A 22,915-nucleotide genomic window follows, 5' to 3' on the forward strand; every position below is an offset into this window, starting at 1 on the left:
AAACATTACATTTTAATCAAAACAGTTCTGTAATTTATTGAAATTTGATTTGAATCAATATTTATAGTTTATTTACAGACAAGGTAAAAGTTTCCACTTTCAACTCTCGAAAGCTTTATTTGATTGGTTAGCTATTCAATAGCTGGTCTCAGACTTGGTCTTGTAGATTTACTGTGTGAGCTGGTTTTCATTTCAACCGAGCCTGGTCTCATAGACTAGACGTAACATAGTAAATGTAAAACCGAGACAGTAGAATGAGTATATGTTACGTTTGGTATGGTTACATAAGACAGAAGCTTACTTAAGGCAAAAAGGAAAGGACAGGGGGTGGATGGGTGGGCGTATAATGCAAACATCTAGCAACCCAAAGGTTGTGTGTTCGAATCTCATCACAGACAATTTTAGCTAATTAGCAACTTTCAACAACTTACTACTTTTTAGCTACGTTGCAACTACTTAGCATGTTAGCTAACCCTTCCCCTGACCTTAACCTTTTTAGCTAACCCTTCCCCTAACTCCTAACCTTAACCCTAACCCCTAGCATAGCTAACGTTTGCCAGCTAGCAAATGTGAGCATCCTACCCACCTTGCCAACGTTAGCCTCAACAAATTGGAATTCATAACATATCATACATTTTGCAAATTTGTAACATATTGTACATTTTGCAAATTTGTAACATATTGTACATTTTGCAAATTCGTAACATATCATACAAATTGTAATTCGTAATATATCATACGAAATGGATGATGGGCATCCACAAATGAATACATACCATACAAAACGTAACAGATCATACTAAATGGAGCATCTCAGATTTACATATAGAATAATACGAAATCCTCTGAGACACTATGTTGTTCAACTAGGTAAAGTCTTAAAGCTGCAATATGTAACTTTTTGGGCGACCCAACCAAATTCACATAGAAACGGGAGTTATCGATCTGTCATTATCATTCAAAGCAAGTCTAAGAAGCAGTAGATCTGTTCTATATGCGCTATTTCTATGCTTCCCGTTCTTAAGTTTGGTTTTTGCTTCTTTTACTTTCAGTTTTGTACACCAGCTTCAAACAGCTGAAAATACAATATTTTTGGTTATGGAAAATATATTTCGCAGCGATTTAGATGCTACAATGATTCTCTACACTATACATGCTTGTTTTGTCACATCAACTGAAATTAGGTGAACTATTCCAATTTTAGCAACCAGGATATGGCAGAGTGATTTCTGCATAGGGTAGTTTTAAGTCACAGATTAAGTTACTTTGGGTCAAAGTATTCTCTTTGGGTCAACACAACTGATTAAGGTGGATGAATCCCGGGTCTCCTGCTGTCCACACGACTGTGTTAGCCCTCTGAGCTAAAGCTAACACAAGTATTTTTAGACAAGGTTACTCATCACACGAGTGTGGATCACCGATCCACTTCCATGGTTTTTGTAGTACGACAATAAGGCTTTTCGTTCCAAAGATTTCTTCATTAGTCCAACATCAGACAGCATCAAAAACATTTTAGAAAACAAACAACACATTTACATGTATAGTATATAACTCAACAAATGCATAGCATTTTTCTTAAAAACTAAACGCACTCGTGGTGCTCTGAGAACAAATCAACACCAAGGATAACAACAAGAAGAGAGTCAAACTTATGGACCTGATTTCAGTTGTCCAGCTCTTTTAGATCAGTGAGAATGAAAGAAAGGAGACAATGAAGGAAAGGAAGCTACATGAGACTATTGAGACAGCCATAAGGTCCAGATGAGGATCACAGTCCTCCAGGTTCCAGTTCTAAGTCTATGGCCCAGTTCCAATTCCTAGCACCTACCCAGGAAGATTATGGACTATTGTTTGGAGTAGGTCGTAGCGATAGGTTTTGGAGTGGCAACAAGTGTGTCACGTCACTACTCTCATGGCTTATGGTACACTATCCACCATTTTCTTGTCTCACTTCATCAGTCACTGGGCCACTCATCAGTCACTTCCTGAACTGGCAGGTTGTCATCCTGCTGTGGGGGGTTATGGGTAATGGAGTTCCCTGGAGACAGTGGTGGTGAATGACTGACACTTTTGGAGGACACAGAACTTTGGAACAATGGAGCTCTCTCATTGGTCTGTTCCTGGACGGGGATTCCGAACGCATCATCTGGCCCTTCTTCCTCGTTGCCTAGCGATGTCTGGCTGACGTAGACGACGATGACATCAGCGCTGAAGTTCATAACCTGACCGCTGGAGATGAAGGTGGTGTTGTTGTTCCCCGTCACCTGACCTGGCGTAGAGAGAGAAAGAGAAAGTGAGAGAGAGAGAGAGAGAGAGAGAGAGAGAGAGAGAGAGAGAGAGAGAGAGAGAGAGAGAGAGAGAGAGAGAGAGAGAGAGAGAGAGAGAGAGAGAGAGAGAGAGAGAGAGAGAGAGAGAGAGAGAGAGAGAGAGAGAGAATTAAGGGGTCAGTTTAGCCAGTTAGCCTAGTTAAGAGTCTAGGCATTGTGGCCTCTTTCCCAAGCTGGTATCAGGTTTGATTTCACTACCAGAGGTTAAGGGACGTAACCAACGCAGAGAACCAAACCTCTTTTGAAATATGTACAGAGGCCAATGCATGATATGGTTGTGTAATTATGCAGTAACACACACAAACACACAGCGTCCTCTAAGTTGTGATATAAAAAACTGTTTATGTTAGGGGCGACCTCAGATGACTAATAGCGAGTAGGAGTGATGATGACTGTGCACAGTGACCATAGAAAGACCGTGGTCGGCTGCGGTTCCTTTGACCATAGTCCTGGTCAAGGACATCATCACCATATCATTTAACATCAGGGTTTCAGTGTGACCAGCAGTTTTCATTGTATGTGAAAATGTCAAACTTTATTCAAGCCGCCACTTAGACGTAGAGAAGTATAGTTTGTCATAACATTATTACAGACGACATGTCCGTTTCACTGCTGAAATAGAATTACTGTTATAGACGCTTGTATCGTAAGCAAATTACAGCTAATGTAGTATCAAACCCACAACTTGTGAGAAGCACCATGCTCCAACCAACTGAGCCATCGGAACAACTCTGGCATTTGCATTCAAATGAAGAGGAACAAACTGCCATCTAGTCCCTTATTTCCATGTTCATAGTTCACACCGCTGACGGTATTTATAAACACAACTGGAAAACTACATCTCTCTCTCTCTCTCTCCTCATTTACACACATGCATGCACACACATCATAACATATTATGTGTCAGTGTCTGGAATCCCATCTGAAATCATTTACTGGAACTGGAATACCAGTCTGGCCAGCCTGGTGTAAAAATGTCACTTCACCACCATCACGAAAACAAACAACCCCTTGTGTCTCTGTTTACAGCAGACTGTCTACAGTTTAACTACCCTAGGAGGGCAGATAACATCAACTATGATAGGGAAAGAATGGAACAGACATAAACTGATTGTGAAACTTGCTCTGCATCTCATTCTAGTCTAAAGTGGCTTCCGCTTCTCATCTCCTTATGGAGCTGATGTAGTTATGTGGAAGAACTGTCTTTGCTTCGCTCGCTATACAATGTTCACTTATCGTGCAGGTCTATGTCCAGGAGAGACAAGGAGAGGAAACCTCTATAGACTATTGAGATGCAGCCCATCTTCTCTCCGAGGTGTGATCCCATAATTCAGTTGTTCCCAAACTGTGGGGCGCGCCACCAATGGGTCGGCAAAAAACAACGTAAAAAAAAAACTTTTAAAGGAACTTAGTCCGGCTTTAAACTTACTCTTGAAAGTTGTAATAGTAAAATGCACAAGGTGCAATTTTGAAATTGGGTAGTGCATCATCAGTTCCTCTTGTCATGTTAGTCATTGCATACCTTAGAAAACTACAGTATTTATAACTTCTCAAATACAGTGGGGAGAACAAGTATTTGATACACTGCCGATTTTGCAGGTTTTCCTACTTACAAAGCATGTAGAGGTCTGTCATTTTTATCATAGGGACACTTGAACTGTGAGAGACGGAATCTAAAACAAAAATCCAGAAAATCACATTGTATGATTTTTAAGTAATTAATTTGCATTTTATTGCATGATATAAGTATTTGATACATCAGAAAAGCAGAACTTAATATTTGGTACAGAAACCTTTGTTTGCAATTACAGAGATCATACGTTTCCTGTAGGTCTTGACCAGGTTTGCACACACTGCAGCAGGGATTTTGGCCCACTCCTCCATACAGACCTTCTCCAGATCCTTCAGGTTTCGGGGCTGTCGCTGGGCAATACGGACTTTCAGCTCCCTCCAAAGATGTTCTATTGGGTTCAGGTCTGGAGACTGGCTATGCCACTCCAGGACCTTGAGATGCTTCTTACGGCTTAGTTGCCCTGGCTGTGTGTTTTGGGTCGTTGTCATGCTGGAAGACCCAGCCACGACCCATCTTCAATGCTCTTACTGAGGGAAGGAGGTTGTTGGCCAAGATCTCGCGATACATGGCCCCATCCATCCTCCCCTCAATACGGTGCAGTCGTCCTGTCCCCTTTGCAGAAAAGCATCCCCAAAGAATGATGTTTCCACCTCCATGCTTCACGGTTGGGATGGTGTTCTTGGGGTTGTACTCATCCTTCTTCTTCCTCCAAACACGGCGAGTGGAGTTTAGACCAAAAAGCTATATTTTTGTCTCATCAGACCACATGACCTTCTCCCATTCCTCCTCTGGATCATCCAGATGGTCATTGGCAAACTTCAGACGGGCCTGGACATGCACTGGCTTGAGCAGGGGGACCTTGCGTGCGCTGCAGGATTTTAATCCATGACGGCGTAGTGTGTTACTAATGGTTTTCTTTGAGACTGTGGTCCCAGCTCTCTTCAGGTCATTGACCAGGTCCTGCCGTGTAGTTCTGGGCTGATACCTCACCTTCCTCATGATCATTGATGCCCCACGAGGTGAGATCTTGCATGGAGCCCCAGACCGAGGGTGATTGACCGTCATCTTGAACTTCTTCCATTTTCTAATAATTGCGCCAACAGTTGTTGCCTTCTCACCAAGCTGCTTGCCTATTGTCCTGTAGCCCATCCCAGCCTTGTGCAGGTCTACAATTTTATCCCTGATGTCCTTACACAGCTCTCTGGTCTTGGCCATTGTGGAGAGGTTGGAGTCTGTTTGAGAGTGTGTGGACAGGTGTCTTTTATACAGGTAACGAGTTCAAACAGGTGCAGTTAATACAGGTAATGAGTGGAGAACAGGAGGGCTTCTTAAAGAAAAACTAACAGGTCTGTGAGAGCCGGAATTCTTACTGGTTGGTAGGTGATCAAATACTTATGTCATGCAATAAAATGCAAATTAATTACTTAAAAATCATACAATGTGATTTTCTGGATTTTTGTTTTAGATTCCGTCTCTCACAGTTGAAGTGTACCTATGATAAAAATTACAGACCTCTACATGCTTTGTAAGTAGGAAAACCTGCAAAATCGGCAGTGTATCAAATACTTGTTCTCCCCACTGTATGTCCAGATCAACTAGCCTACGTCAACTAACGTTTTTCTAATTAGATTTTTTAGCCCATAGATATTGTTGTAATTTTTTTGTCACTCAAATATCACGAATACACATTAGACATGGCAAAATATATAGAATTGCAAGAAAATGTGATTTAAAACAGCTAAATGTTATTTGCACCCCATGACAAAATGTGTAGAATTGCAGGAAATAAGCTTTAAACCTGCAACATTTCCACCAACAAGAGGGGTGTGAACAGTTTGTGTCATGAACAGTGCTTGTTTCTATAGAAATAGACATGTTGTGTGTGCGTGCGCGCGCAGGGGGGAGTGGGATGTTCCCCAATGCTGGAAGGGGGGCTCTGAGTGAAAAGGTTTGGGAGGTTTTGCCATAATTAACCTCTCTGAGCGGGAAGTCCAGTTAATGACATGTTATTACTGCATTATGAGAAATGATGTTTATTTACTTACTGCTGCTTTGGGGCATAATTAAAGTATACAGTGATCAACGAGAGTCTGAAAGTGTGTGAGTCTGGGTATTACTCAAGGGATGTGTATTCAGACCACATCTTGTTTCAATTAGACCTGTGGTCACTTTCCAAAACCCTGTGGAACTCTGTAACAGGGTAAACAGGAGTGTTGTGGTGGGCAGAGCTAACACTCAGAGAGTTAAACACACACACACAATGTTACAGCGTGGTTCTGGTGTAATCACTGGCTCATCACACAGATTCCCATTCTTACTGTGTGTGGTCTTTAAAACAAGCCAACAGTGTAGGATATTAGGAGGAAACCAATATAATTATTTTGGAGGAGCAACATTGAGATTTCAGAAACGTCTTTTCACAGTTACAGTCCTAGACAAAACAGTGTACAATAACCCAGATGCAATAACCCAGGAGAAACACCAGTGGATGTATTTATCTTTCCTCTTTAACAATGGTTGGAATGTATGTGTACAGTGCCTTCAGAAAGTATTCCCACCCCTTTACTTTTTCCACATTTTGTTGTGTTACAGCCTGAATTTAAAATGGACTAAATTGAGATTTTGTGTCACTGATCTACACACAGTACCCCAAAATGTCAAAGTGGGAATTTTGTTTGTAGAACATTTTTGAAATTAATAAAAAATGAAAAGCTGAAATGACTTGAGTCAATAAGTATTCAACCCCTTTGTTATGGCAAGCCTAAATAAGTTCAGGAGTAAATATTTGCATAACAAATCGCATAATAAGTTGCATGGACTCATTCCATGTTCAATAATAGTGGTTAACATGATTTTAGAATGACTACCCCCTCTCTGTACCCCACATGCAATTATCTGTAAAGTCCCTTAATAGAGTAGTGAATTTCAAGCACAGATTCAACCACAAAGACCAGGGAGGTTTTTCAATGCCTCGCAAAGAAGGGCACCGATTGGTAGATGTGTAAAAATTAAAAAAGCAGCCGCTGATATCCCTTTGAGCATGGTGAAGTTATTAATTAGGCTTTGGATGGTTTATCAATACACACAGTCACTACAAAGATACAGGCGTCCTTCCAAACTCAGTTGCCAGAGAGGAAGGAAACTGCTCAGGGAGTTTAATGGTGGTGATATGAGAAAACTGAGGTTGGATCAACAACATTGTAGTTACTCCACAATACTAACCTAAATGACAGAGTGAAAAGAAGGAAGCCTGTACAGAATAAAAATATTCAAAAACATGCATCCTGTTTGTAACAAAAATAAATAAAAATAAAAGTAACAAGGCACTTAAGTAATACTGCAAAATATTTGGCAAAGAAATGAACTTTTGGTCCTGAATACAAAGCGCTATGTTTGGGGCAAATCCAACGCAACACATCACTGAGTACCACTCTTCATATTTTCAAGCATGGTGGTGGCTGCATCATGTTATGGGTATGCTTGTAATCAGCAAGGACTAGGGAGATTCTTAGGATAAAAATAAACAGAATACAGCTATAAGCACAGGCAAAATCCTAGAGAAAAACCTGGTTCAGTCTGCTTTCCAACAGACACTGGGAGACAAATTCACCTTTCAGCAGGACAATAACCTAAAACACAAGGCCAAATCTACACTGGAGTTGCTTACCAAGACAACATAGTCACAGTTTTGACTTAAATCAGCTTCAAAATCTATGGCAAGACTTGAAAATGTCTGTCTATCAATGATCAACAATCAACTTGACATAGCTTGAAGAATTTAAAAAAGAATAATGAGCAAATATTGTACAATCCAGGTGTGCAAAGCTCTTAAGAGACTTACCCAAAAAGCCTCACAGCTGTAATCTCCACCAAAGGTGCTTCTACAAATGATTGACTCAGGGGTGTGAATAATTATGTAAATGAGATATTTCTGTATTTCATTTTCAATAAATTAGCAAACATTTCTAAAAACATGTTTTACTTTGTCATTATGGGGTATTGTGTGTAGATGGGTGAGAAAAAACAACAACAATTTAATCAATTTTGAATTCAGGCTGTAACACAATAAAATGTGGACTAAGTCAAGGGGTATGAATACTGTATTTAGCCTTTTTCTTGTAAAAGTGTGGCTCTGCTGTGCAGTATCTACCTGAGGTGAGTGCTGGTTCCGCGAGTTGGCTCTGGAGGCTATCAGGGGCACACTCCAGCTCCGCGCCCCCAGATAAGAGCTTGTTTCCTCCACTGTCCCTCCAGGAAAGTCCCTGGTCTGGCTCACTGCTGGAGGCCTCAGAGCTCAGCTTGGACTGCCAGTCTCCCACAGTTACAGAGGTTACAGAGGGTTCAGGAGAGGTTGTGGAGGTTGAAGTGGATGTGGTGTCTGTGGTGGGGGTGGGGGTGGGGGTGGGGGTGGAGCTTATGCTAGAGTTCAGTCTGTATAGCCCATCCCCTTTCCCCTGTGAGCTGTCAATCAGCTGACCTTTTACCTCTGACCTGGCTGGGGTCAGCAGCAGGTAGAGGTCACATGACGGCATGGCGGGGGAAAGGGGAGAGGAGATGGGAGAGAGGGAGTAGGGGGAGATATTACAGCTCCTCTCAGAGCTCTTCCCTTGCAAGCCCTCAACCACATTGGCCCTCTCCCTCCCTCCATCTTTCCTTTCATCCTTCTTTCCATCCCTGCTCTCCCCCTCTCCTCCACAGGAGCAGGTCCCGAGGGTTCCAGGGTTGACGGCCTGACTACAGTCTTCATTCTCTCCTACCTCTAAAGGTTCCCTCACAGACAACACACACACACAGGAGCCAGCCCACATTGGAGACACACACACACCCTCTGATACACCCTCCTCACACACACCCTCCTCGGAAACCTCCTCCGCCTCCCCTGACCCCTCACTTCCCATCCCCTCATCCTCCTCCTCCCTCCTCTCCTCCTTCATCTCTTTAATGGGTGGTAGTTTGACCCGGTCACCAGGTATGGCTGTAGGACAGGTGTGTAGGGTTTCAGAGGGGGTGTGTGCCAGGCCAATCAGACAGGTTTTCTCACACAGGGTGCAGTTCTGACCCCCTACCCCGCCTCCTTCACCCCCACTGTGGTAGAGAGGGGCCAGAGTCTCCTGGAGAGAAAGACAGACAGATAGGTTAGTCTGAGAGCCACTGAATGTTTTATTTAGTCTACTGTTTATGCATGTCATCTCTGCCACTAAAAAAGAGTCTACCCTACCTGCTGTATCCTGGTCCTTTTCAGATTCTGGACACATAATCGCAAATTCACTGTAAGACATAAGAGGATGACAGTCATTAATTTCAGATACATTTTATGCCAAGGCATATTGCTATAAAAAATGATTCCCTCAAGACTATTGTCCTCTGCAACAAATTCAACCTGGGTAGACATAACATAGTAAACGTAAATCTGTCTCCCTCCATTTAGTATAATATGTTATGTTTCGTATGGTATGTAATTCATTTGTGGATGTCCAGCATCCATTTCATATGATATGTTACGAATTCCAATTTGTTGTGGCTAATGTTAGCTAGGTGGCTAATGTTAGCTAGGCTAGGGGTTAGGGGTTAAGGTTAGGGTTAAGGTTAGGATTAGGAGTTAGGTTAAAGGGTTAAGGTTAGCTAACATGCTAAGTAGTTGCAAAGTTGCTAATTAGCTAAAATTGCCCATGATGAGATTCGAACACAAAACCTTTGGGTTGCTAGATGTTCACATTATATACCCACCCATCCACCCCGACCGCGAGTGTCCAGGATTTAAGTTCTACTATGTTACGTCTAGTCTATGAGACAAGGCGGACAAATGTAATCTCCCACTCAGGTACCTGAGAGTAGTTTGAGTTTGTCCTTGTAGCAGAAGAGCAGGAGGATGAGGAGACAGAGGACAGTGATGGCTGACAGAACACACACTAGGACCCAGGAGGTAGAGGAACCAGAGAGATGGGGTCCACAGACAGCGTCAGTCTGGTCACTCCCAGTCTTTTTGTCACTCTTCCCCAGGCCTTTACAACTGGAAGGAGAAAACACCCAAGGACACATGGTAATTATTTCTGTTTTATAGCAATTCAGGCATTCTCCCTCTTCTCTCTATCCTTCTCTCTTTCCCTCTATCCTTCTCTCTTTCCCTCTATCCTTCTCTCTTTCCATCTATCCTTCTCTCTTTCCCTCTATCTCTCTCTCTCTGCTCTCTCTCTCTGTTCTCTTGGTTGACCACAGAGCCTGGCAGTGGTAGAAGCTGCTCTGTGTTCCAGTGGAAGTGGTGCAGCATTAGTCAGAACACCGGTGTGGTGGAGCTTTGGGCGCCTGCAGAACCCTGTTCCTGCCTTACTGAATGGGACAGTGTATGAAGGGACACGGTATATGTGTGTGTGTTAACTCACTTGGTCCACAGTCTGCATGGTTCTATAGAGGTGTTGGGAGAGAAATATCCTCTCTTGCACGCAACACAAGTTCTCCTGCCCTCTGAGTTTAAAACACACACGACAGAGAATAGTTAAAAACTGGACAGCTGACAACAGTGGCAACACAGACGTGCAACACATAAGTGTGTGTGTGTGTTTGTGCCTTCATGTGTGTGTGTATATGTATGCCAGCATGTGTGTGTGTGTGTGTGTGCGAGTGTGTGCATGTGCATGTCTGCGTTTGTATGTCCCTCTCACCAGTGTCAGTCTCCAGTCCATATCCTGGTCCACAGGTAGGAATCTTTTCACAGAACTCACAGTTGATAGGAGAACACTCTAGACCAGGTTGACACTGACAGGGTACCGCAGCCTGGGGGTTACTGGGCCTCTCACGGTTAAAACCCTTACCTGGGGTTCACACACAGTTCAGGGGTCAGGGGTTAGTGGTTAACCAAAGCAAACACCACAGACATCAACATCTCTAAAAGCCTTTGCTAAAATGTATAGAAAACAAAGCTTCAACAATAGACTTAAAGTCCATTCAACTAGACTAGACTCCACTCCCTCAGTCACCTACTGACCTGTGTCACAGAACTTCTGTGGCAGACACTTGGTCTCGTTGGTCCAGTCAGGCTGGTACTCATCACTACCACACTGACGACACTTGGTGTCAGAGTACCCAGCACACTCTGCAAACACATAGGACCCTGGGGAGTGGGGAAGAGAGGGTTAGACTAGCCACAGGTTAATATACCAAGGTTGCAGTGATCTACTGAGGTAAGAGAAAGGAAAGAGGAAGAGGCTAAAATAGATACATTTCCGTCACGCTTAGAGATGGACAGTTATTTGGGGATTAGAGCATGTGTAGGGTGTGTGCGTGTGCACGTGTATGTATTGCAGCAAGTCAGTTCCTCTTTGACATCCTTTCAGGAAAAATCAAACATGGCAGTTTCTTTCTTCCATGCTAAAGCTCACTGCTAAAGCCCAGACAACTGGTACTGTAGAGTGGTCATATTGGTTGGCAATGGTGGTAATGGCCATTCATGTATTTCTCTGGTTTAGTTTACCTGGTTCACACTTGCTGCAGCATCTCTTGTCTTTGAGGTACTGCTGCTGGGTACAGGTGGGTCTGGAGAGGGCTCTCTGGAAGACAAAACACAGACTACTATGGCCAATCTGGTTGTGTCAAGGCCTAAAACAACTATTGGCAGTTGACAGTAAATGTAAGAAAAATGTCATTCATTCGTTTAATCACCTTACAAAAAGAAAACACATGAAAAAAAGTATGTTAAAAAAGGTGGTTTTGGGACGTGTCATGTTTACTCCTGCTCCCCCTCTCTGGCACTCGACGTTGCCGGTTTACTAATCACTGGCTCTGACAACCATCATTACACAAACCTGTGCCTCATCATGAGATTCACCTGGACTCCATCACTTCACTGATTACTTCCCTTATATCTGTCACTCCCTTAGGTTCATTCCACAGGCAGTATTGATTATGTGTTTCATGTCCAGACGCTACTCCTGTTTGGTATCGTTCCATCAGGACATCTCCCAGACGGTCGACAAACAGGGATACCTACTTCGTCAACACCACGACCAGCTGGCGCAACTGGGGACGGCTATGCCTTCAACAAGCGGAGGATACTATGCCACCAGTCGACCCAGCGAGCAATGCACACCAGTCCATTCAGCAGCCCGCCCAGGTCAGCGATGCCCATTTGTCCCTCCCGGATAAATATGACGGAACCCCATCTAAATGCCGTAGCTTCCTACTACAGTGCTCCCTCTATTTTGCGCACCAGATGGGAGCCCCCACCACCGAGAGGTCCAGGGTTGCCACGCTATTTCTCTACTGACTGGGCGGGTGTTGGAATGGGCCACGGCCGTCTGGGAGAGAGGAGAGGAGGGTCTGGATTCATATGAGGGGTTCATGGCTCTGTTCAGAGGTATCTTCGATCATCCACCGGAGGGCAGAGAGGGGGGGGGTGAGCGACTACTCCAACAACGGCAGGATGGCCAGACCGCTGCCGAGTACGCCCTCCCCTTCCGGACAGTAGCAGCATCCAGCGGATGGAATGAGCCGGCGCTCCGTATGCTATTCAGAAGAGGACTGCGCGAGGAGGTCCAGACGGAACTGGCATGTTGAGACGACAACCTCTGCTTGGACGCACTCATCGCGATGGCCATCCGTCTGGGTAACCTACTTGGGGAGCATCGGTACCCTCATCGCTTCTCTCCCTCCCTCAGTGAACACTCTGTTTCAGAGCCTGAACCCATGGAGGTAGGGGTCACACACCTCCCCGCGGCGGAGGGACGGAGACAGCTGGAGCTCTGTCTCTATTGTGGTCAAGGAGGGCACCAGCTCCAGTACTGTCCGGTACGTCTCAACTCGGGATCCACGAGAGCAGAGGGATGGTCACGTGATCTTCCACCCCCTGGGGCAGGTGTGAGTATCCCCTCTTCATCACTTTCTGCCAAACCCTTTTTAGTGTCGATCACACTAGCAGACTGTCCCTCATGTACTGTTTCTACAGCGCTAGTGGATTCCGGTGCCACAGGGAACTTTATTGACCAGACCCTTGCCTCCTCTCCTAACATCACCTCATACTTGCTCTCCTCTCCGTTTCTGGTTCAAGCCCTTGATAATCGGCCACTAGGATCCGGGACAATCACACACATCACCACACCACTCACCCTCACCGTGGAGTCCATCCATCAGGAGAACATTCCCTTCTTCATCACTAGTGCACCAGCTCACAAGATCATCCTCGGCCTCCCATGGCTCCAACGCCATAACCCCACCATCTCATGGTCGAGGATGAAAATCACGGACTGGGCACCCGAATACCGGATGACCTGCTTTCCCATCCACACGATCAGCTCCTTTGTCTTGCTTATGTTGAGAGAGAGGTTGTTGTCCTAGCACCACACTGCCAGGTCCAGCAGGGGGAGTGGGCCCGATTCCTTCCATGGGCGGAGTACGCCCAGAACACACTGAATTCCTTCCAGTGTGTTCTGGGTTATGAGCCGGCCCTGGCTCCATGGACCCCAGGCCAGACCGAAGCTCCTGCGGTGGATGAGTGGTTCAGGCGCACAGACGAAGTGTGGAGCGATGCCCACGTGAGACTCCAGCACGCCGTCCAACGTCAGAAGGACCGCCACCGCATTGAGACTCCCGTGTTCCATCCTGGTGATCGTGTCTGGCTCTCTACCAGGAACCTCCCACTCCGCCTGCCCTGCAAGAAGCTGAGCCCCCGGTTTGTGGGGCCGTTCAAGGTTCTCCGGGGGGTCAACGAGGTGACGTATAGATTACAGCTCCCCAGTGACTACCGTATCTCACCTTCCTTTCAAGTCTGCCTTCTCAGGCCGGTGGTTCCTGGTCCCCTGGATGAGGCTGTCCCCCACGACACCCCTCCGCCCGCCCTGGATGTCGAGGGAGGTCCCGTCTATGCCATCAGATCCCTACTGGACTCCCGACGTCGTGGGGGTCGGCTCCAGTACCTGGTGGTCTGGGAGGGATACGGTCCAGAGGAACGGTGTTGGGTTCCGGTGGAGGACATTCTGGATCCCAACATCATCCGTGATTTCCACCTTCGCCGCCTTGACCGGCCCGCTCCTCACCCTCAGGGCCATCCCCCTGGCAGGCGTCGTCCTGCGGCTGGAGCCACGCGCCACCTGCTTCTCGACTCCCAGTGTCATCGTTACAACATGTGAAAAATGACACGTGAATGGGCAATAGACATGTGAGGAGAAAACGTGTACTTTAAATGGACTTTAATACATGTGAACATATGGTTTTACATGTGAACAACTGACTTCACGTGTCTCTTTTCACATGTGAAAATTTCAGCTCAACATGTAAAAACAGCTATTCCACATGTGAAAATGCTCATTTATCATGTGTGTATTTTGTAAGGGTCATTCATTCCTTCATTAATTTGTAGACATGAGACATACGTCTATCTGTAAGACTAAACAGTGGTTGTAGGAGAGAAAGAGAGGAGGATTGCCCAACTCTTTCCTGTCGTCTGAAAAAAAAGAAAGAAAGAAACAGAAAACCCCCAATCCCTCATCCCCTGAAGGCATTCCATGGCTTATGTCTGTTACCACTGCAAACATTCTCACTGTCAACAGAACTCCTTTTGGAATAAAACATTGCTTGAATAAAACTTTGTTCTAATGATTTGATTCCAAACTGTTCTAACGATCAAGCCCTTTTAAACAAAACCATAAAATACAAATAGTGCCCACCTCAGCAGTGCATACAGGCACCTTAGTAGTCAACAGAGTGGATACTAGGCTGTGGAGGGAGGGTGGTCCCCTCAGTGGCTCGTTAAAGCTTGGTGTACAGATGTAGGATCTTAATTTGATCACTCTGTTGCAGGAGAACTTTCCTTTTACAACTTCCCTGTTAAATGTGTTACTTGTAGTGTCTAGTGCATTCGAAAAGTATTCAGACCCCTTCCCTTTTTCCACATTGTCACGGAATCAGCCGAGGCTGCTCCTCCTCCTTGCTCGGGCAGGCTTTGGCGTTAGTCGTCCCCGGAGTACTAGCTGCCACCGATCTATGTTTCTGTGTTTGACTTGTTTTGTCTTGATTGTGTACACCTGTTTCCTATTATGTTGTATTGTATTCCCTATATAACCCTCTGTCGTTCATTGTGTGTTGTGTGTGATTGTTTTCGTCATTTTCGGCAGTTGCTATTGTGCGGGTATTCTCCTCCCTGTTTGGAGGTTGTTTTGTACTCTGGTTACTTTGTTAGTAAAAGTACGTTTCCAGTAGCTCGGTGTCCTGCGTTTGACTTCGCCTACTGCATTCACGTCGCACTTTGACAGAATCACACACCACTCATGGAGTCAGCAGGAGCGGCGGTGCCAGCTGGATCTATGGAGGCACGCGTCGAACACCAAGCGGCCATGATCCAGGCTCTCGGCACCGCCATGGAATGGGTGGTGAACACCATTGAGCGATGGGAAAGAGGGGGTCTACCTATACCCCTTCCAACGATACCACCACCATCGGCGATGCCCATCGTTTCACCTCCAGGGTCCAGTGGGATTCGGCTCTCGCTCCCGAGGGCTTATGATGGCACAGCGGCCGGGTGCCAGGGTTTCCTACTCCAGGTTGAACTCTACCTAGCAACCATTCACCCGGCGCCCTCGGGATACGAGAGCGTGTCCGCCCTCATCTCCTGTCTGTCCGGCAAGGCACTGGAGTGGGCCAACGCCAAGTGGGGTGGGATAGACGCCGCTACGGTCAACTATGCGGAGTTCCACGCCGCTTCCGGGCAGTATTCGATCATCCACCAGAGGGTAAAGCGGCGGGTGAGCGTCTATTCCACCTTAGACAGGGGAGGAGGAGCGCGCAGGAGTTCGCGCTGGACTTCCGGACGCTGGCTGTCAACGCGGGATGGAATGAGAGGGCCCTCATCGACCACTATAGATGTAGCCTGAGGGAGGACGTGCAGGGAATTGGCCTGCAGGGACACCAACTTCAGCTTTGATCAACTGGTGGACAAGTCTATTCGCCTGGATACCCTGTTGGCTACCCGCGGACGTCCGGATTCGGGGCCGTCCATTCCATCCCCCAGCACTTCCGAGCCGACCCCTATGGAGCTCGGGGGTGCTGGTGCTAGGGAGACCAGGAGGGAGACCAGGAGGGAAGCCGTCCCCTGCACCAACTGTGGCCGCAGAGGACACACTGCTGGTCGGTGCTGGGGAGGGTCTCCTAGGAATCGAGGCAGTGGGCGACGCACTGATGAGTCATTCCAGGTGAGTAGACACCCAACTCACCCAGAGCTCTCTGTTGCTCATATGTGTATTAAAGTGGTGTTTCCCGAGGTTTCTCCTCACTCCCAGCATAAGGCGCTAGTAGATTCAGGCGCAGCTGGGAATTGTATCGATCGCCAGTTCACCTATAAGTTAGGGATTCCTATCGTACCTGTTGATGTGCCCTTCCCTATCCATGCCCTAGATAGCCGCCCTTTGGGGTCAGGATTGATTAGGGAGGTCACGGCGCCTCTCCGGATGAAAACGCAGGAGGGCCATGAGGAGATATTACGTTTGTATTTGATTGATTCTCCTGCGTTTCCCGTGGTGTTGGGGCTTCCCTGGTTAACATCTCATGACCCCAACATTTCATGGCAACAGAGAGCTCTCAAGGGATGGTCTGATCAGTGTACTGGGCGGTGTGTAGGCGTTTCCGTAGGGGCAACGACGGTGGAAAGCCCGAACCAAGTTCCCACCTTGCACATTCCACCTGAGTATGCCGATTTGGCACTCGCCTTCAGTAAAAAGAAGGCGACTCAATTACCACCTCATCGACAGGGGGATTGTGCGATAGACCTCCAAGTAGGCGCTGCGCTTCCACGTAGTCACGTGTATCCTCTGTCTCAGGAGGAGACGGCAGCTATGGAGACCTACGTCACCGAACCTCTGAGACAGGGTTACTTTCGGCCGTCCACTTCCCCTGCGTCCTCAAGTTTCTTTTTTGTGAAGAAGAAGGATGGGGGTTTACGCCCGTGTATTGATTACCGTGGTATCAATCAGATCACAATCAAATACAGCTATCCTCTCCCTCTGATTGCTAGTATGACGGAGTCATTACACGGGGCGCGATTCTTCACAAAATTGGATCTCAGGAGCGCATATAACCTGGTGCGCATTAGGGAGGGAGATGAGTGGAAGACAGCATTCAGTACCACCTCGGGTCACTATGAGTACCTCGTCATGCCATACGGTTTAATGAATGCTCCTTCAGTCTTCCAATCATTTGTGGACGAGATTTGCATGGACAGGGTGTAGTGGTATATATTGATGACATTCTAATATACTCCGCTACACGAGCCAAGCATTTGTCCCTGGTGCGTCGAGTGCTTGGTAGACTGTTGGAGCATGACCTGTATGCGAAGGCGGAGAAATGTCTGTTCTTCCAGGAGTCCATCTCCTTCCTGGGACATTGGTTGTCCGCGTCAGGGGTAGAGATGGAGATTGACCGGTAAAGGAGGTGCAGCGCTTCTTGGATTTTGCCAATTACTACCGGAGGTTTATCAGGGGCTTTGGACAGGTAGCAGCTCCCATTACCTCTCTGCTAAAGGGGGGTCCGGTGCGCCTGCAGTGGTCGGCTGAGGCGGACAGGGCGTTTAAACGTCTGAAGGACCTGTTTACCTCGGCTCCGGTGCTGGCGCATCCGGATCCCTCTTTGGCATTCCAGGTGGAGGTGGACGCTTCCGAGGCTGGGATCGGCGCTGTGCTGTCTCAGCGCTCGGGTACGCCACCTAAACTCCGCCCCTGTGCTTTCTATTCTAAGAAGCTCAGTCCGGCGGAGCGCAATTATGACGTGGGGGACAGGGAGCTGCTAGCTGTGGTTCAAGCCCTGAAGGTGTGGAGACATTGGCTTGAGGGGGCTAAACACCCTTTTCTCATTCTGACTGACCATCGTAACCTGGAGTACATTCAGGCAGCGAGGAGGCTGAACCCTCGCCAGGCAAGGTGGGCTATGTTTTTCTCCCGCTTTGTATTTAAGCTCACCTATAGACCAGGGTCCCAAAACGCTAAGGCAGATGCCCTGTCCCGACTATATGACACAGAGGAGAGGTCCATTGAGCCCACTCCCATACTCCCGGAGTCTTGTCTGGTGGCACTGGTGGTGTGGGAGGTTGATGCGGAAATCGAGCGGGCGTTACGTTCCAATCCTACTCCTCCACAGTGTCCAGAGGGTCGGAAGTACGTGCCGTTCGAGGTTAGCGATCGTTTGATATACTGGGCTCACACGTCACCCTCCTCTGGTCATCCGGGTATTGGTCGGACAGTGCACTGCCTTAATGGGAAGTACTGGTGGACTACTTTAGCGAAGGATGTGAGGGTTTATGTTTCCTCCTGCTCGGTGTGCGCCCAGTGTAAGGCGCCTAGACACCTGCCCAGGGGGAAGTTACAACCCCTACCCGTTCCACAACGGCCATGGTCTCACCTCAAATAAGCAAAGAGAAATGACAGTCCATCATTACTTTAAGACATGAAGTCAATAAGGAACATTTCAAGAACTTTGAAAGTTTCTTCAAGTGCAGTCGCAAAAACCATCAAGCGCTATGATGAAACTGGCTCTCATGAGGACCGCCAGAGGAATGGAAGCCCCAGAGTTACCTCTGCTGCAGAGGATAAGTTCATTAGAATTACCAGCCTCAGAAAAAGCAGCCCAAATAACTGCTTCACAGAGTTCAAGTAACATACACATCTCAACATCAACTGATCAGAGGGGACTGTGTGAATCAGGCCTTCTTGGTTTAATTGCTGCAAAGAAACCACTACTAAAGGACACCAATAATAAGAAGAGACCTGCTTGGGCCACGAAACACGAGCAATAGACATTAGACCGGTGGAAATGTGTCCTTTGGTCTGGTGTCCAAATTGCCGATTTTTGGTTCAAACCACTGTGTCTTTGTGAGACGCGGTGTGGGTGAACAGATGATCTCCACATGTGTAGTTCCCACCGTAAAGCATGGAGGAGGAGGTGTTATGGTGTGGGGGTGCTTTGCTGGTGACACTGTCTTAACCAGCATGGCTACCACAGCATTCTGCAGCGATACGCCATGGTTTGGGATAAGTGGGACTATCATTTGTTTTTCAACAGGACAATGACCCAACACACTTCCAGGCTGTGTAAGGGCTATTTTACCAAGAAGGAGAGTGATGGAGTGCTGCATCAGATTACCTGGCCTCCACAATCCCCCGACCTCAACCCAATTGAGATGGTTTGGGATGAGTCGGACCGCAGAGTGAAGGAAAAGCAGCCAACAAGTGCTCAGAATATGTGGAAACTCCTTCAAGACCGTTGGAAAAGCATTCCAGGAGAAGCTGGTTGAGAGAATGCCAAGAGTGTGCAAAGCTGTCATCAAGGCAAAGGGTGGCTATTTGAAGAATCTCAAATATAAAATATATTTTGATTTGTTTAACACTTTTTTGGTTACTACACGATTCCATATGTGTTATTTCATAGTGTTGATGCCTTCACTATTATTCTACAATGTAAAAAATAGTAAAAATAAAGAAAAACCCTTGAAGGAGTAGGTGTGTCCAAACTTTTGACTGGTACTGTATATTTTTTTGCTAATTTATTAAAAATAAAAAACAGAAATACCTTATTTACATAAGTATTCAGATCCTTTGCTATGAGACTCTAAATTTTGCTCAGGTGCATCCACTGATCATCCTTGAGATGTTTCTACAACTTCATTGGAGTCCACCTGTGGTAAATTCAATTGATTGGATGTGATATGGAAAGGCATACACCTGTCTATATAAGGTCCCACAGTTGACAGTGCATGTCAGAGCAAAAACCAAGCCATGAGGTCGAAGAAATTGTCTGTAGAGCTCCGAGACAGGATTGTGCCGAGGCACAGATCTGGGGAAGGCTACCAAAAAATGTCTGCAGCATTGAAGGTCCCCAAGAACACAGTGGCCTCCATCATTCTTCAATGGAAGAAGTTTGGAACCACCAAGACTCTTCCTAGAGCTGGCCGCCCAGCCAAACTGAACAATCGGGGAGGTGGAGGTCAGGGAGGTGACCAAGAACTCGATGGTCACTATGACAGAGCTCCAGAGTTTCTCTGTGGAGATGGGAGAACCTTCCAGAAGGACAACCATCTCTGCAGCACTCCACCAATCAGGCCTTTATGGTAGAGTGGCTAGACGGAAGCCACTCCTTAGTAAAAGGCACATGACAGCCCGCTTGGAGCTTGCCAAAAGGCACCTAAAGGACTCTCAGACCATGAGAAACAAGATGATTTTGTCTGATGAAACCAAGATTGAACTCTGATTGAATGCCAAGCGTCACGTCTGGAGGAAACCTGGCACCATCCCTATGGTGAAGCATGGTGGTGGCAGCATCATGCTGTGGGGATGTTTTTCAGTGGTAATGACTGGGAGACAGGATCGAGGGAAAGATGAATGAGCAAAGTACAGAGAGATCCTTGATGAAAACCTGCTCCAGAGCACTCATGACTTCAAACTGGGGTGAAGGTTCACCTTCCAACAGGACAACGACCCTAAGCACACAGCCAAGAAAATGCAAGAGTGGCTTCGGGACAAGTCTCTGAATGTCCTTGAGTGGCCCAGCCAGAGCCCAGACTTGAACCCGATCGAACATCTCTGGAGAGAACTAAAAATAGCTGTGCAGCGACGCTCCCCATCCAACCTGACAGAGCTCGAGAGGATCTGCAGAGAAGAATGGGAGAAACTCCCCAAATACATGTGTGCCAAGCTTGTAGCGTCATACCCAAGAAGACTCGAGAATGTAATCGCTGCCAAAGGTGCTTCAACAAAGTACTGAGTAAAGGGTCTGAATACCTATGTACAGTGCCTTGCAAAAGTATTCATCCCCCTTGACGTTTTTCCTATTTTGTTGCATTACAACCTGTAATTTAAATTGATTTTTATTTGGATTTCATGTAATGGACATACACAAAATAGTCCAAATTGGTGAAGTAAAATGAAAAAAATAACTTGTTTCAAAAAATTCAAACAAATAAATATCGGGAAAGTGGTGCGTGCATATGTATTCACCCCCTTTGCTATGAAGCCCCTAAATAAGATCTGATGCAACCAATTACCTTCAGAAGTCACATAATTAGTTAAATAAAGTCCACCTGTGTGCAATCTAAGTGTCACATGATCTGTCACATGATCTCAGTATATATATACCTGTTCTGAAAGGCCCCAGATTCTGCAACACCACTAAGCAAGGGGCACCACTAAGCAAGCGGCACCATTAAGACCAAGGAGCTCTCCAAACAGGTCAGGAACAAAGTTGTGGAGAAGTACAGATCAGGGTTGGGTTATAAAAAAATATCAGAAACTTTGAACATCCCACGGGGCACCATTAAATCCATTATTTAAAAATGGAAAGAATATGGTACCACAACAAACCTGCCAAGAGAGGGCCTCCCACCAAAACTCACGGACCAGGCAAGGAGGGCATTAATCAGAGAGGCAACAAAGAGACCAAAGATAACCCTGAAGGAGCTGCAAAGCTCCACAGTGGAGATTGGAGTATCTGTCCATAGGACCACTTTAAGCCGTACACTCCACAGAGCTGGGCTTTACGGAAGAGTGGCCAGAAAAAAGCCATTGCTTAAAGAAAAAAATAAGCAAACACGTTTGGTGTTCGCCAAAAGGCATGTGGGGGACTCCCCAAACATATGGAAGAAGGTACAGTGGGGAAAAAAGTATTTAGTCAGCCACCAATTGTGCAAGTTCTCCCACTTAAAAAGATGAGAGAGGCCTGTAATTTTCATCATAGGTACACGTCAACTATGACAGACAAATTGAGGAAAAAAAATCCAGAAAATCACATTGTAGGATTTTTAATGAATTTATTTGCAAATTATGGTGGAAAATAAGTATTTGGTCACCTACAAACAAGCAAGATTTCTGGCTCTCACAGACCTGTAACTTCTTCTTTAAGAGGCTCCTCTGTCCTCCACTCGTTACCTGTATTAATGGCACCTGTTTGAACTTGTTATCAGTATAAAAGACACCTGTCCACAACCTCAAACAGTCACACTCCAAGCTCCACTATGACCAAGACCAAAGAGCTGTCAAAGGACACCAGAAACAAAATTGTAGACCTGCACCAGGCTGGGAAGACTGAATCTGCAATAGGTAAGCAGCTTGGTTTGAAGAAATCAACTGTGGGAGCAATTATTAGGAAATGGAAGACATACAAGACTACTGATAATCTCCCTCGATCCGGGGCTCCACGCAAGATCTCACCCCGTGGGGTCAAAATGATCACAAGAACAGTGAGCAAAAATCCCAGAATCACACGGGGGGACCTAGTGAATGACCTGCAGAGAGCTGGGACCAAAGTAACAAAGCCTACCATCAGTAACACACTACGCCGCCAGGGACTCAAATCCTGCAGTGCCAGACGTGTCCCCCTTCTTAAGCCAGTACATGTCCAGGCCCGTCTGAAGTTTGCTAGAGTGCATTTGGATGATCCAGAAGAGGATTGGGAGAATGTCATATGGTCAGATGAAACCAAAATAGAACTTTTTGGTAAAAACTCAACTCGTCGTGTTTGGAGGACAAAGAATGCTGAGTTGCATCCAAAGAACACCATACCTACTGTGTAGCATGGGGGTGGAAACATCATGCTTTGGGGCTGTTTTTCTGCAAAGGGACCAGGACGACTGATCCGTGTAAAGGAAAGAATGAATGGGGCCATGTATGAAACGTGGCTGGGTCTTTCAGCATGACAATGATCCCAAACACACCACCCGGGCAACGAAGGAGTGGCTTCGTAAGAAGCATTTCAAGGTCCTGGAGTGGCCTAGCCAGTCTCCAGATCTCAACCCCATAGAAAATCTTTGGAGGGAGTTGAAAGTCCGTGTTTTTTTGTCTTATTTCTTGTTTGTTTCACAAAAAAATATATTTTGCATCTTCAAAGTGGTAGGCATGTTTTGTAAATCAAATGATACAAACCCCCCAAAAATCAATTCCAGGTTGTAAGGCAACAAAATAGGAAAAATGTCAAGGGGTGTGAATACTTTCGCAAGCCACTGTAAATTTATTATTTCAGTTGTTTATTTTTTATACATTTGCTAAAATTTCTA

The 22,915-nt window shown here is 46.2% G+C and overlaps 1 protein-coding gene across 1 annotated transcript in view; it reads right to left on the minus strand.

Annotated features, from left to right (window-relative positions):
• Positions 1 to 14: 14 nt before the first annotated feature.
• Positions 15 to 22,915, minus strand: part of LOC311108970 (tumor necrosis factor receptor superfamily member 11A-like) — a 28,492-nt gene continuing 5,591 nt past the window's right edge. Inside the window, exons 2-9 of the mRNA XM_084151751.1 lie at positions 11,369 to 11,444; positions 10,883 to 11,008; positions 10,560 to 10,709; positions 10,281 to 10,362; positions 9,726 to 9,910; positions 9,119 to 9,168; positions 8,051 to 9,011; positions 15 to 2,269 (exon numbers count right to left, since the gene is read on the minus strand). Of these exons, the coding sequence (XP_084007877.1) occupies positions 1,956 to 2,269; positions 8,051 to 9,011; positions 9,119 to 9,168; positions 9,726 to 9,910; positions 10,281 to 10,362; positions 10,560 to 10,709; positions 10,883 to 11,008; positions 11,369 to 11,444 (1,944 nt within the window). The 3' untranslated portion in view covers positions 15 to 1,955. The remainder of the gene's footprint in view (positions 2,270 to 8,050; positions 9,012 to 9,118; positions 9,169 to 9,725; positions 9,911 to 10,280; positions 10,363 to 10,559; positions 10,710 to 10,882; positions 11,009 to 11,368; positions 11,445 to 22,915) is intronic.

The sequence above is a fragment of the Coregonus lavaretus genome, assembly GCF_964263955.1.
Source record: "Coregonus lavaretus genome assembly, chromosome: 34".
NCBI lineage: Eukaryota > Metazoa > Chordata > Actinopteri > Salmoniformes > Salmonidae > Coregonus > Coregonus lavaretus.